Source organism: Erythrolamprus reginae, chromosome 1 (genome assembly GCF_031021105.1).
Source record: "Erythrolamprus reginae isolate rEryReg1 chromosome 1, rEryReg1.hap1, whole genome shotgun sequence".
Taxonomy (NCBI): Eukaryota; Metazoa; Chordata; class Lepidosauria; order Squamata; family Dipsadidae; genus Erythrolamprus; species Erythrolamprus reginae.
In genome coordinates, this window is record NC_091950.1 from 314,095,280 (window position 1) to 314,112,060 (window position 16,781).

Below are 16,781 nucleotides of genomic sequence, written 5' to 3' on the forward strand. Positions count from 1 at the left end.
TATAAAATACCATACGAAATTATTAAGAATGACACACATCATTGGTCATTAAATGTGTATTGTTAACCAACATAGATAAGGAAGCACGAAGATAATTATTTTAGCAAAATCCTAAGGAATACTATTGCAATTATTATTTTCTCTGACTAGTATAATTAATGGACAGCTATGATTATATTTATTGTCACTTCAGCTGCACACATTAAATCCAATAAACTGTTCTCTAGCAATGAGAAGACCAAATGAGCGATGGAGCATGAAAACACTATCACTTCTTCCTTCTGGGAGCACTCTAAAATTTAAGATAATAACTACACATCTGATAACCAATTTGATGCAGTGGTTAAGGGATCAGGCTAGAAACTGTGAGACCATGAATTCTAACCCCATCTTAGACAAAAAGCCAACTGCATCGCCTTAGACTAGTCTTTCTCTCACAGGCCTAGGAAATTCTGGAAATTGGAGTCCACAAGTCTTAAAGTTGCCAAATTTGAAGACCCCTGGGTTAGGGATTAAGGGTGCAAAGGTCTCCAAACCTGGCAACTTTAAGACTTGTGGGCTTCAACTCCCATTCCTTAGCTAGATGACTGGAGGAGGAATTCTGGGAGTTGGTCCACAAGTCTTAAAGCTGTCAAGTTTGAAGTTTGTAAAAATTGTCCATGGTTGTAAAAAGTATACATATTTGTAAAAAATATTCTGCTACACTGGTATTTTATTAAATAATATATTACTGCACCATTTGGTTCAGAATACTTTTTTCCTTGTTTTGCACCTCTAAAATCTAGGTGCGTCTTATATTCCGGTGCATCTTATACTCCAAAAATATTGGAAGTAATAGAAATAGCACTTAGACTTATATATCACTTCATAGTGCTTTTACAGCCCTCTCTAAGCAGTTTGTTTGTTTATTACTTGCTTGCCGCCCAACTCCTCATGGATTCTGGGCAGCTAACAGTGTTAGTACAAGGTACATGATTGTTAGGGTTTGCCATTGTAAGCTACCTATTGTAGTCTCTTGTACTACCACTTTAAATATTTTGGGCTGGTTTGCCATAAGAGGGCGGCAGTACTCCTTCCCTCAATGATGCTTTATCGCTCATTCGCTTTTGCTTTGCCTTGAGGGGGGAGTGTATTTGCTTAGTGCTTATTAGAGTGTATTTGCTTAGTGCTTGTTATGGATTGTTTCTATTTTGTATATATGTAAATAGTACTTATTAAGCATAACTAAGTCTGTGTCTTTTTCTTTGGCTTTACCACACATCCACACTCTGTTAAATTTCTCTGCTCAGTGTATGTCAAAGGTCTCATAGCCTAACTATACCGAGACATACCAACAAACAGCAATATAAAACAGGAGAAACAGCAATATAAAACAGTAAAATGCAATTACAAAACCCTAAATTTAAGACACATATCTATTCAGCAATGTAAAAACAGCAATAAAACAATACAACAATTATAAAACACTCATCCATATAGCTGTGATAAGATGGATCCATTCCTCACCGGCTCCAGGCCTGATGGAAAAGCCATGTTTTTGCAGCCTTCCAGAAAACCAGGCTAGTGGGGATTGTGCAGATCTCAGGAGGAAGTTGGTTCCACAGAGCCAGAACTGCCACAGAGAAGGCCCTCCCATCAGGTCCCGCTAGCCAACACTGTCTGGCTGAAGGAACCCTGAGAAGGCCAACTCTGTGGGCCCTAACCGGCTACTGGGAAGTATGTGGCAGGATGCGGTCCTGCACATAATCTGGTCCTAAGCCATGTAGGGTTTTAAAGGTGATAACCAACACCTTGAATTGTATCCAGAGACCTATGGGGAGCCAATGCAGCTTGTGAAGTGTTACATGGGTGTATTTAAGTACAGTGTTCCCTCAATTTCTGCGGGGGATGCGTTCCGAGACTGCCCGCGAAAGTCGAATTTCCGCGAAGTAGAGATGCAGAAGTAAATACACTATTTTTAGCTATGAACAGTATCACAAGCCTTCCCTTAAGACTTTAAGCCCCTAAATTGCAATTTCTCATTCCCTTAGCAACCATTTAGATTATTACTCACCATGTTTATTTATTAAAGTTTATTAAAAAAAATATTTATTAAAGGCAGACAAAAGTTTGACGATGACATATGATGTCATCGGGCAGGAAAAACCATGGTATAGGGAAAAAACCTGCAAAGTATTTTTTAATTAATATATTTGAAAAACCGTGGAATAGACTTTTCGTGAAGTTCGAGACCCACGAAAATCGACGGGAACACTGTACATTCATAACAGCTCACATGGCTGCGTTTTGGACCAATTGTAGTCTCTCCAAATACTTTTCAAGGGGTAGCCCCATGTAGGAGTGCATTGCAATAATCGAGACATGAGGTGATAAGCTTATTTATTTATTTATTTTATTTATTCGATTTTATGCCGCCCTTCTCCTTAGACTAAGGGCAGCTTACAACATTGTTAGCAATAGCACTTTTTAACAGAGCCAGCATATTGCCCCCACAATCCGGGTTCTCATTTTACCCACCTCGGAAGGCTGGAAGGCTGAGTCAATCTTGAGCCGGTGATGAGATTTGAACCGCTGACCTTCAGATCTATAGTCAGCTTCAGTGGCCTGCAGTACAGCACATCTACCTGCTGCGCCACACCCGGCTCATAGAGTCAGCATTGGGTAAATGCACACTTCCATGGCCCAGTTTCTAAATGGCTCAAGGCCTGGTAGTGGGCCACAGCCTCGGGGCAAGTGACCCCTACTTTAAAACATAACAGGATAGCACTTTGATGCTTTTAAAGTTCTTTATGAGCAGGTTATAATGTCACCATGTTGCCCCCAACAATCTGGGTCCTCAACCTTGAGCTGGTCAACATCTAAGTTTATTCTGTGAGCAGAGCTTGCCTGCAATACTGCATTCTAACCACTGCGCTACCATGACTCACAACTTACATAAACTTTCATTTCATAATTAGAAAAACATAAATTTGTTTTTTGCCTCATTCCTAAAAGTATTGTCCCTGAGTACAATGGTTATCCACCTTCGTTGTACTGTAATATGAAAGTGGAAACACTGCATTTGGCTTTTGAGAAAGAGAACCTCTCTGATATATAATATTTAAAATAAGGGTTTTTAGTATTGGATTGTCGCAATGTTGTTTTTACCCACTGTTGTTAGCCACCACGAATCTACGGAGAGGGGCGTCATACAAATCCAATAAATAAATAAATAAATAAATTTTATTGTCAGTGAGACAATAATTCCAAAGCTAATGGAATTGTCAGTTTGACAATTATAAATCTTAGACATGTATTGATTTCCATATGTGAATAAAAGCACATAATTCACTAACATAAACAATCATATGGCAGTCAAAATAATCAATGCCAAATAATTCTAGCCACATTCAATTCAGTGAAAATTTCTATCAGACAAATGAGACCCTTCCAACCAGGTTTTACATTACAATGGAAAACCTAAATAATCTTTGGTTTAAAATATATATATTTGCATCCAACCCAAAGTGTGACAATTCTTCAGACATATTGATTACCGCTGAGCAGCTTTTTTAAAATTCCACTCTATATCTAATAAAAAGTAAGAAAATAAAGAAAATAACTTGCTTTCTTTTTAAACAGCTGAAAGACTGGAATATGGTTCAGAATAATCTCTCTGGGAAGACATATAAGTATGTCAAGCCAATGGGAAAACTGAATACTCAGTTTCTTAGCCACGAAATGTCCAAACCGACTAACCAAAGTGAGGTTCAAGAGCACTTGTTTAATGGTAAAAATGGGGGGGAAATAATCAAAATGATGATGCACAAAAATTAAAATATATTCCATGCACAATGGAGAAATGAGCAGATCCTCTATAACTTTTCTTTTTAAAAAAACCATTTACTAAAAAACCTGACAGAAGCACTGCTTTATGCATTTGTGTTTGTTTTCCCCCTGTCCAAAAGACGACTTTTTGTCCAAAGCCACATTTTGTTTCCTCTAATAATGTAAAGGAAATTGCTTAAGAGCTGCTCCAATTTTTCAAAACAGTTATCATAACGGAACATTTTTTGGTCCTTCCCCCCCCCCCCACTTTTATTCCAAACTATACCTCTGTCTGGAGAATTTAGTAATGTTGCAGATGAGGAGGAGAGCCGCTTGTTAATGACTGGATCAACATGTTTCGAAAGGTTCATTGTTTGAAACAGATCGCCTGTCTGGATCTAAAACAAATGGAAATAATGCTAATTGACAGCCCACATGCAGCAATGTGACTTTGTAGTCCTCCAGAGCATAAATCAATTTGTTTTCTTATGTTTTGTGAGGACATATCAAGGGATTTTCTTTTTAGGTGACTCAAAGATTGGGCACAAAATGAAATCCTATAGTTATCCCGTGATAAGTCCAATTGAAGGTTTACTGTTTAGAAGATAAATATAGGATTGCACGCTTAATTTCAAATTGCAGCCAAACTCCTGCTAAAACAGCAATGTTCTCTCTAATGAAACAAGTGCAAATGAAGAATAAGAAATAAAGCAATGAGATTTAAAAGGGTTATTCCATTCACTGTATTCAAGATAATGCAGTAAACCTGAGGGGAATGAGAAATGAAATGAGTAATAAAACCAAATCTTTTAAAACCAAGAACATTTAACTATTTGGTAAGAGAGTCCTATGTACAGTACTAGAATCCCTCAGTATTACATGCCCTTGTATGTTCGGATGGAAAAGATGTAGAAACAAGGTGGGTACAGAAAGAAAATCATGGAATTTCAAAGTCAGGAACTTTCCAAGTTAAAGAAGTTCTTGCGAGATTATTTCCAGGCACTTTTTATTAAAGTGCAATAGGCAGGAATTCTGTAAAGCTCATGCCTGCAATCTTACAGCCAAGGCCTATTTCCATTTTCAAAAATCTCACTGTTTTACAGATTTTTAATAGCACAGTTATAGGTTATTTAGGTTGATGTTAATTCCCTTAAAGGCCATGGTGTGGAAAGGGCTTTTAAATTGTTTTCCTCAGAGTATGTCAATGTTTAATACAACTGACATCTTAGAAACCCAGGCTGCAGCCTTCTCTATCCTCATGCCTTCCAGGAAGGATGAGGCAGCCTTCTGCCGCACGAATCCCAGCAACTGGTTAGGTCCCACAGAGTTGGTCTCCTCCGGGTCCCGTCAACTAAACAATGTTTTTTGGCGGGACCCAGAGAAAGAGCCTTCTCTGTGGTGGCTCCGACCCTGTGGAATCAGCTCCCTCCAGAGATTAGAACTGCCCCCACCCTCCTTGCCTTTCATAAACTCCTTAAAACCCACCTCTGTCGTCAAGCGTGGGGGAACTGAAACATCTCCCCCTGCCTATGTAGTTTTTTCTTGTGTATGATATGACTGTATGTATGTTTTTTATATATTGGGTTTTCTTGTTTTTTAGACTTTTTAAAAAGTATTATTGTTATTTTAGATTCTAACTATTAGATTTGTCATTGTATATTGTTTTTGTCATTGCTGTGAGCCGCCCCGAGTCTACGGAGAGGGGCGGCATACAAATCTAATTATTATTATTATTATTATTATTATTATTATTATTATTATTATTATTATTATTATTATTAATAATAATAATAATAATAATAATAATAATAATAATATTCTGCCTGGAAATATTTGGGGTCACAGATCAAATACAACTGAGAACAAACACTAAGCCACAGTAGTTTGGAATTCTGAGAATTATTGTCCGAAATCATCGGGTGGATGTCAGTCAGATGGAGAAACAGCTGCATCACTGAATGGTTATGTGGATAAATGTTATATAATCCAATTCACCATTTAAAAAAGAAAAACTTCATTCATGATAGCTTTGTAGGGGAGCGTTCAACTGTTCCTTATCTTCTGCATGATGTCCTTCAACCGAGGATTTCCACTGTAGCGCACATTGCACACAATGTAATTTCCCCATGTTATTTCCTCTCCAACTTGATGACTTTGAGATTTTGGGTTATTTTTTTTTTAAGAGGAGAATCAAGTTTTCAGCATGGATACACAACAATGTGATCCAGGAGTCATTGGACATCCTTTTATTCCTTTTTCAAAACAACATAAAGCCATTTTCTTCCGAAGCAAACATTTATTTAAAAAAAAAAAAATAACAGGGCCATGGAGAATAATGACACAATGGGATTCAAAGCAAAGAAAGGAAACCATGAGTTGAGCTATGAAAGATGCTGATGCAAATATTTCCCAGAAGTCTTATGTGCCACCTGATTTTTTTCGCACTATTTCGTGGGAAGGGTTCCTGGATGATATCCAGTGAGAACCTTTTTGAAGAATAAATAGTTACATGGGGCAATCCTGTGACAGGATTGTTTTTGCTTTTCTTAAAGTGCTGGTGCACTTTTAGATGCAATGACAAATTGCACCACTGAAAAATACAAAATAATGCTGAAGATGTAATCATTAATCGTTTTCAAGAATAATAAACACACATTTTAAAGAACTCTACAGTAAAATAAGTAATAGAAAAACAAAAATGTTTTTTTTCTTGTATCCAAAAGACTTCTGAAAACGTTGTTTCTCAAGGTTAAAAAATATTCTAAATAGGCAGCATTGCTTCCGAATTATACAATGCATTTTGAGAAGTTGTGCCACATTCTTTAAGTCGCCCAGTAATAAATTCGATCAACTTGAGGAAAAAGCAAGGGCTATCTATCAGCTCTAGTCTATGCAGTGTTAGACATGCACACAGTCTACAAAAAGATGGATTAGGTACTGGTCCTATTTTTGAGGAGATAACTACTTGTGATGAATTCAACATATCATAGTGATTTATGTACCGAGTTTTCTAGCACCACCCAGAGGTTTGAAGTGATACTCCAAGCCTGCTAAATCGACAAGGGTGAAGGATGAGTCAACAAAATAACCTAGGACAGAATGCAAGACAATGATTTTTAAAAGTAAATAAAAACTTAAAAGGTGTAGTCAAGTTACACAAAAAGAAGCAAAAATAACAGGTAGGACATTGTTATGAAAAAGACAATATTTTGATCTTATAGCAGTATCTAACTTATTTTAGTATGTATATACTATATATGCTCTAGTTAGTATTCGAATAGGGGGAAATGTCAGAAAATGTAAAGTGTTCAGTTAGACTAGGCAATTCAAAAAGAGCAATAGCCAGCTACTTCCATACTTTTGCCAAAAGAGCTCTGAATTGAGATGTCCATGAAATTGCTAATGAACAATTGAATTTGTCTTAAAGGAGACTTTACAATTTTACTTATGATTTAAGAGCAATAATCAATGTTTTTGTCCCATAATAAATGCAATAATGCCTGCTAGTGCATTTTCAAATAACGAGAATAAAATATTAATAGAATCATAATTTCTGTATAGCACAGGTCTATCTATAATAAGATCCTCCTTCTCTATCAACTGAGGGAAGACCTGTTATATATCCCCCAAGATCTGATTGGTTGAAAACAGAGGAATTCCTCTAGGTTTTTCTTTTATGACATTTAGGTAACAGATGAACAGTATCCTTTTTTGCAGGACCTATGTAATGAAGTTCCCTCAGAATTCAACTACAATGGAAGAGGACACTTACATATTGCTTTTAATATAGTAAGGACACTTACCTGTTTTTAATATATACGGTTCAAAAAAAATAAAGGGAACACTCAAATAACATATCTTAGATCTGAACGAATGAAATATTCTCTTTGAATACTTTGTTCTGTACAAAGTTGAATGTGCACAACAGCATGTAAAATTGATTGTCAATCTGTGTTGCTTCCTAAGTGGGCAGTTTGATTTCACCGAAGTTATATTGTGTTGTTTAAGTGTTCCCTTTATTTTTTTGAGCAGTGTAGTAAGCTACCTATAGTTTAATGAAGTCAGATACCAACATATACCTCTCACCTATTTATTAAAATAGCCTGAAACTCACACACAGACCTGAGAACAGATAATGATTGCTTGAAATGAACAGCAGAGGGGTGCAGTGTACACACAAGGTTTTAAACATCCCTCCTTAATGATTTTGAAAGCTGCAGGTAATAGTATATATCTATATTTGCACCAGACTGTACATATAGTTATTGTGTTATATATTATTTATAATACCGTACTATATTATATATATATTTAAAAATATGATTAGGAAAATACAGAATCAATGAGCCACAATTTAACTATTTATTCAATATCTGATAAACTCTCAGAGACAGCCAGTTTTGTATAATAATTAAAATGTTGGCCTTGAAACCAGGAGTCTATGAGTTCTTGTCCTACATTAGGCCCAAAGCCAGGTGGTTGATTTTGAGTCAATCACTTTCTCTCTGCCCTAGGAAGGAAGCAATGGCAAACCACTTCTGAAAACCTTGCCTAAAAAACTGGTAGGTCTTGTCCAGCTGGTCTCCAAGGATTAGATAGGACTGAATGGAAGGGGGAGGTGGGAAATCTCTTGCAAGCCAAGTTCATTAGAGGAAAGAGAAATCTGCCCAAGAGCTTTAAATATTAATTAATAAGCAATGCTGACCGCTGGATTTTCCTCCCTATGCAAAAGCTTTAGCAGCTACAACAAAATATGTCATCAGTTTCATTGCTTTATCAGAACACATTACTTATCTAAATATCTAATTAAATTCATAATTTTTAAAAGCTTGGCTTAAACAAACAGACTACTAGCACATAGAAACAGACAAAGCAAATAATATAAATACACATACAAATACGAATACAAATGAAGTTGGAAAGGAGCATTCAGATGTACAAATATTAAATCAGTTTCTCATACTGGAAATTTAAGCATAAAAGAAAGAGCCACCACACATCTCGAGACATATGCAAATAAAGTCTACAAACGCAATTCAGTATGAAAGGAGGTGTCTTCAGTTAAACAACCCATGTATCTATTAGTACACACACCCATAAGGAGACAGAGTGAGATGCCTGGCCTCAAATTTTACCTGCATTATTAACGCTGCTGCTACGATGAAGCGTATTTCCCCAGGACCACCTGGTTTGCTTTTCTTTTGGTTTCTGGCTCCTCTCAATTGTGCGGCGTACAACGGCTTCATGGCGTTCCTAATTAGTTAGCAAACGATTACACAGGCTTGAAGTGACATTGCCTTCATTTCATTCATTATAATAATCTTAAACTGATCAATCCAATCAATTGTATAAAATGTGTTGATCTTAAGGCAATCCAATGAGAATTCCTATATTTCCACTGTCTTTACTGCCACAGTCCTTGCTCTTTTTCTACACAGCTGCAATGAGAAACATTCAAGAAGAAGATCTATAATGTCCGCCAAGCGTTGGAAATGTAACCAGACACCGGGCACTTACTATCACGTGATGGAAAGAAACATTGGACAAAAATACACACATGGTTAGGAAAAATGTTAAAGCTACATATAGACTATTAGCCAGAAATAATTTTGTTAGGTATCATACCAGAAAAGCATGAAAAGGGGAATTTGTATTTAATATTACACGTTTTGACAGCAGCAAGGATTGTATTTGCACAGTATTGGAACAATGAGGAAACTCCGAGAGAAGAAGATATAATTTTAAAAAATATTGAGACTATGCAGAAATGGACTGACATTAAAGATAAAATAAAAATGAAGATACATAGTATTTTTAAACATGGGACTTATTTTATAAATGGTTAGATACTAGAAATTAGGAGTGGGGAAAGGATTACTGTGTGAGCAAATTGATCCAGACAATACACTGTTCACAAAGCACTTATGTCAGAGGTGAAGTACTACCGGTTTGCACTGGTCCTCCTGAACTGCTAGCAAAAAATGCTGCCGGATCAGGTGAACTGGTAGTAAAAAAATGCTACCAGTTTGGGTGAACCAGTGTAGATGACGATCAGCTGTGCAATGATCAGCTGGGCAGCACGAATTAGATTAGCTAGAAAGCTTTCCTGCTTTCTAGCTAATCTAAATCACATGGCACAGATGATTCTTCCCCTCGCTGTCCTACTTACCTTTGCAGACTCTGATGGGTACAAAACACGTAACATGGTAGTGTCTGTGGTCTGTATGCACAAGCAATACACACATGAAGTGAACCGGTAGCAGACTTCAGAGGATTTCACCCGACTTTATTTAGTTTATTGTTTTATTTTATTTTATTTTATTTATTTTATTTTATATTTTATTTTATTTTATTTATATATATTTGTTAAACAAGTATAGGATGGTAATTTGTTCAATCGTAACATTAGAAAAGTAATGATAAAAAGTAATGATAAAAGACCATAGGACAGTAGGATAGGGACGGTAGGCACAATGGTGCACTTATGCCAGTGAAGGGCTATAATTATTTTACTACCACACTGTGGGTGTGGCTTATTTTGTGGGTGTGGCTTGCAGGCCATGTGACCAGGTAGAGCGGCTTGACGATCATGTGACCTGGGGGGGGTGGCTTAAAGGTCATGTGACTGGCTTAAAGGTGGCCAACTTGTTATCACTCATAGCAAGGGTTTGGGTTAGGTTTAGGGTTCTCTCACTTCAAAGAGATAGTTTCCCTATCTCTTTACTATTACTGAACATCCAAAATATACTATTTAATTCTATGTATATATGCCATATGTGTACATAAATATTACACACAGGCACACAAAAATATACATTTCTACTGTATAAACTGTATGTGCATGTACACATACACATGCACGCACAGTTCTTCTAAAATTATACACATTCAACCTCATTTACTGCAATAGGAAAAACATACCCAGAGCCCAGAAGGAAAAAAAAGAAAAAAAAATCAAAAAATTTCTACTGGCAGTGCATACTGACCGTTCCCGTAGGAGCTCATCACTGGCTTATGCACGCCCCTAACAGGACTCTTAGAAAGGGGGAGAGGTCAATTGTAGATAATGTAAGGTTTAAAGTTTTGGGGTTAGGAGTAGAAACCACAAAGTCAGGTTGTGCATTTCAGGCATTGATTACTCTATTGCTGAAGTTGTACTTTCTACAGTCAAGTTTAGAGCAATTGACGTTTAGTTTCAATCTATTACTTGCTCGTGTGTTGTTGCGGTTGAAGGTGAAGTAGTCACTTACAGGAAGGACATTTTGGTCTATGATTTTATGAACTATAGTTAAGTCTTATATATTAAATCGTAGTTAAGACTTGCGTATATTAAGTGAAAATATATAAATACACTGTTTAAAAAAAGGAGACTTGTAAGTGACAGAATTATATGAGAATGTCATGGCTAATTTTCACTGTAACCCACTATCTGCTGTTTTCACTGCTGCATATAGAAACGTATTGCCCCAAAGATCTTGTATAGAACTTCTCCTACCTTGTCCTCCTCTATTCGCTGCTTCCGTTTTTCTTCTACTGCAGCTCGCCTTCTTTCTTCTTTTAGCCTCTGCTCTTCTAATTTCTTTTTACGTTCCTCCAGATGTTTTTCATAATGTTGCCTTGCTCTCACCTCTTTTTCTAGCCAAGCAGCTTCTCTCGCTGCTAAAAGAGTATAAAAGGAAATTTTCACACATTCTGAGGGGTATTCTTCTACGACATGAATATTTAACCATCAATTGCCTATGATTAAAGACGTTCATAGCATTCTGGTATTACAGCATTATCAATTACCATTTCAGCAAGAATCCTCACAATGCTTCTTGAAAGGAATACCTTATCAGCAAGCAAAAAGTAGGTAGGAGGTTTTTCACCTTCGAGTCAGTTCCGACTCCTGTCAATTACCTGTGCAAGTCCATGCAGCCTTCATGCCAACATTTTTGGAAGTGGCTCTTTTTTTTTTATATGACTGAAAGAAAATGACTGACTCACAATGAACTGGCTGACTTCCATGCCTAAGGCAGGACTAGAACTCATGAACTATATTCAGAATATCCTTATCTGGCTATAAATCCTACCACAAGAATTGCATTGTGTATTAACCAGGAGTAGAAATATTACTCATCTATAATTTCTATATTGAAAAATGGCATATATATATCAATAAATATGGATTTCAATGGGTCAAAGCTTCATTTATGGGTAAAAGAATAGAATAGAATAGAATAGAATAGAATAGAATAGAATTTTATTGGCCAAGTGTGATTGGACACACAAGGAATTTGTCTTGGTGCATATGCTCTCAGCGTACATAAAATAAAATATACATTTGTCAAGAATCATGTGGTACAACACTTAATGATTGTCATAGGGGTCAAACAAGCAACGAAGAAGCAATATTAATAAAAATCTTAGGATGTAAGCAACAAGTTACAGTCATACAGTCAATATGGGAGGAAATGGGTGATAGAAATGATAAGAAAAACTAGTAGAATAGAAGTGCAGATTTAGTAGAAAGTCTGACAGTGTTGAGGGAATTATTTGTTTAGTAGAGTGATGGCGTTCGGAAAAAAACTGTTCTTGTGTCTAGTTGTCTTGGTGTGCAGTGCTCTGTAGCGACGTTTTGAGGGTAGGAGTTGAAACAGTTTGTGTCCAGGATGTGAGGGGTCAGTAAATATTTTCCCCGCCCTCTTTTTGACTCGTGCAGTATACAGGTCCTCAATGGAAGGACAAGTACGGTAAGTATACCTGGGCGACCTTCAAGATGACAGTCTGAAACACACTGAAGTTTTTTTAAAAAAATAGCTAAAAGAGAGTGAAGATCTTAAAGTCCAAACTCAGTGGAGGAAATATCACCAGGGCAATTCCAGTCATGAGATGTATAGATGGAATAGTCTACTAGATTCAAGAAGAGATAAAAGCCCTGGATCAGAAAAAGAAAGAAAGAACGAAAGAAGGAAGGAAGGAAGGAAGGAAGGAAAGACAGACTCATGCCTTGAATCCTCACAGTGACATTGACAGACTTTATTTGCCAAGGAAAATAGGTGGATGTGGACAGCTGAAGAAGAAAAAGGGGCAATGGAAAAATATTTGAAGATCAGCGAAGAAAATGGACTGAAATTAGTATACAAGGAAGAAACCAAACTGATCTAGAGGAAAGACCAAATGAAGAAAAGAAAAAAGACATGGGAAGACAAAGTATTACATATCCAGACCTTAAAAATTACGATCAAAGTATATAAATAATAACAAGACCTGGAAATTGCTAAGAGCAGGAAAGTTGAAGAAAGAGACATAGAGCCTTCAGAACAAATGCATACAAAACCAGAATGGAAAAAAACAGCAACAGACAGCAAGTCCTGCCTCTGCAAAGAAGCTGAAGAAACAGTGGATTACTTGGTTAACTGATGTAGGATCACACAGACTGACTACAACAATTGTATCCTGGAAGATCTGCAAGAAATACTGTACCATTTCCCTGCAATCAGGAACTGTTGGGACCATAAAACACAGAAAGTAATTGAAAATAAAGAACTAAAATGCTCTGGGACTTTAGAATTCAAACCATCAAGCATCTGTCACATAACATCCCAGACTTAACGAATGTCAATAAGAAAGGCAAAAAAGTTTGGATGGTGCACATGGCAGTATCTAGAGACAGGAGAAGAGAAGAAAAGAGGAGAGGAGAGGAGATGATAACAAAATACAAAGATTTGCAAATAGAAATAAAATGACAAAAGAAAATGAAAGTAATACTCTTAGTAATAGTTGCCCTGGGTGAAGTCCGCAAACAACTGGCACACTACTTGAGCATCACTGGCATTGACAAAAATTACCATTGGTCAATTGCAAAAGGCAGCTTTCCTCAGAACAGCTTACATCCTGCAACAATACCTAATGCCATCAAACATCAACATCTGCCTATCTCACATCCTTGGGAAGGACTCGATAGGTGGGTAAAAATGCCAAATTCGGTCAGAACATCTGGATGACTGTGTGAGAAATTAGAATTTTGATTTCAGTTGCAATTGTAGATCATAGTTCAACCATATGTTAAAGACATTGCAATGCATCTTTAAAATCAGTTGCCATGATAATTACAGCCCTTGTAAAAATATATGTTATTACTGTATTTTATTGAATGTATATTTGGCATTGAGCATAGCCTGGAGATGTATTACAGGGGTTTTTAAATATTTCAAATAAACAATCATGAAATAAATGAACAGATGCATGATACTATGACTAAAATCCATTAAATAATTATAGAATGATATAATCCATTAAATTAGTACCAGTTTGTTATAGTGGTTAAGGTGTTGGCCTAGAAACCAAGAAATTGAGTTCAAGTCCGACTTTAGGCATGAAAAACCAGCTGGGTGACTTTGGGTCACTCACTATCTCTCAGCCCAACTCACTTCAATATTATTAGGAGAAAATAAAAGAATAAAAAGCCATTGGTATATTTGCCATCTTGAGTTGTAAATGAAAAAAAAATCAGGATAAGCAACTAAAAAATAAATACTAAAGGTTAAAAACCAACCCCAAACATAATTTAATAAACTAAAATACAATTTTAAAAAATACAATTCAGATTTTTAAAAATTCATTTAATGTTTTATCAAAAAAGACATTCTAAGACAATGCATCACTTTTAAGTAAGTAATATAGCATATAATGAAAAGAAATAAAGTAAAAAAAATGGTCACCTAGAATTATCCTGAGAAGATATTCTATAACTGGAGAATTCAAACTGAACCCCCCCACCCCTGAAATTTATTAATTTTTATTAAGCTAATATTCTGCTTCTTAAGACACATATTGTCTAAGTATCTTTCCTAAATGTCTATGTTCCTCTGAACTATAACTAGTTTGGATCTCAATTCTTTCACATGAATATTCTAAACAGCTCTTAGAAACCAATCAAGAGATTGTTAATTCCAAAGCATATGTCAATTTAGATCAAACTCAGATATGTGCATAATGCCAGGAGTGATACAATCCAAAGGACAGTAATATTGTGCTATAACAACCCATCAACAAGGAAATTTATTTAATTTATTAGTAAGTATGACTTACCTAAAATCTTTTCCTGTTCTACTCTTCGTTCTCTGGCCAGTCGTTGTCTTTCATCAACTTTTAGTGCTGGTATACAATTAGTGAAAACAATGTAAGATTTAGGCTCCAAATCTATTCATCTTACACGAGTGGCAGCTGTTCCTGAATGCTACAGAACCTACTTCTAAGCATCAATCCATAGAAATCTATTCTTGAGAAGTCATGTTAAACAATGCAGGATTCTAAAACCAATTCAGAATTTATTTCGTCACAAAATTAAAAGGAGAGTATTTATTTAACAACTTATGAAGTCTTTCCTCCTCCCCCACACACCATATTCAAGAGCTTAGTTGGGGAATTTGGAATTATATTTTTCACACATCTGGGAAGCAGCAGACTGGTTTAAACCATTGTTATTTAGGATATACATTATCAGCTATATTACACAAATCAGCTAGAAAACTTACAGTAAAAATAAATACCTGGGAACATGAACATTTCTATATTATTGAAGATTTCTAGATTTCGCCCTGAAATCTTCAATGCTTCCAAATATTAATAATCAAAAGTTATTGGGTTGCTATCCCATATCCCCCCCCCCCCCAATAATGTCCTTTTATTTTTCTTGGGCAGAAAAAATATAGTGGAAAAAATAATGAGAGATAATAATGGGAATAGTTTACATTGGGGTGTCAAATTCAAGGCACAGGGGCCGGATCTGGCCCACAGAGTGCTTAGATCTGGCCCATGGGGCTGTACTGGAAACAATAAAGGACCAGACCACAGAGCTCTATTTTTGCTGGCGGAGGATTCCAGGTCTTCGCAGCCAAAACCAGAGCTCAGGAGCCCCTTTTTGCTGGCGGTGTGCTTGGGCCCCAACAGGCAATCCCAACATGAGTGACACCAAGCTGGCCATGCCCACCTTGGCCCAGCCCACCCCAGCCACGCAAGATCAAACACAATCTCATTCAGCCCTCAATGAAATCGAGTTTGACACCTGTTTTACATGTTTGACAAGGTCATTTAAAACAGGGATCTCCAACCTTGGCAACGTTAAGACTTGTGAACTTCAACTCCCAGAATTCTGGGAGTTGAAGTCTACAAGTCTTAACGTTGCCAAGGTTGGAGACCCCTGATTTTAAATTCTCAAAATAAGTGGATGAGGCAAAGCAATTTCATATTAAAAGCTTCGTCTGTGTTGTGATTCCGTCTGAGGCTCCTCAGGGAACGGCTGAACCTCTGCCGGCTCCATGCTCAGAGGGGGAGGATGAGGAACAGGAGGAGGAGGAGGCCCAGGCAGACGGGGAGGAGGAATATCAGGCCGAGGGAGAGGGAGAACAGCCTGAGTCCCCCGGGGTGGAGCTCTCCCCAGCAAGCAGCCTGGAGTCCTTGGATGAAAATGCACAAGCCATCATCGATCTCAGGCAGAGAAGAGCAGCACAACGAAGGGGACAATTAGCCAGGTATTTCCAGCCCTAAATAGGCAACAGCTGAGTTTGGGTGTGGTTCTTCCCAGAAAGGCTGAAAAGGCAGACCCACCCTTCCTGTATTGTGGAGTATTATCTTTGGGAGTCCTGGGACCTGGCTGTGATCTTTGGCGTTTCTGACTCAGGCTTGTGGCCCTGAAGGCTGAAACCTTGGGGGGAAAGACGTGGGTCTTATTCTCTACAGTGGTGTGTGTGCCAGCAAGAAGTCTGCTGTATTGTCTGGCCGTCATGACTCTGCTGTGAAGCCTCATAGCCTGTCTGTTGGGAAGAACAGGTTTTTCTCTGTGTTTGTTTTTCCAACTATAAAGTGCCTTTGCTTTTACCAGCGTGTCTGGCTGCTTTTTTCATTTGGTGTTGAAGTCTGGGGGCACCCAGACAGAACAGTCTGGAAGTACTCCGTAGTGTTCTCTGTCCAGCAATATTGAGACTCTTTCA

General features: G+C 37.2%; 1 protein-coding gene across 1 annotated transcript in view; it reads right to left on the reverse strand.

The window, feature by feature from the left end:
• The window catches only part of MAP7 (microtubule associated protein 7), a 102,194-nt gene that overhangs the window by 24,999 nt on the left and 60,414 nt on the right, over positions 1–16,781 (reverse strand). Inside the window, 5 exon segments of the mRNA XM_070733592.1 lie at positions 4,094–4,181; positions 4,183–4,205; positions 8,943–9,060; positions 11,303–11,466; positions 14,881–14,946. Coding sequence (XP_070589693.1) covers positions 4,094–4,181; positions 4,183–4,205; positions 8,943–9,060; positions 11,303–11,466; positions 14,881–14,946 — 459 coding nt within the window.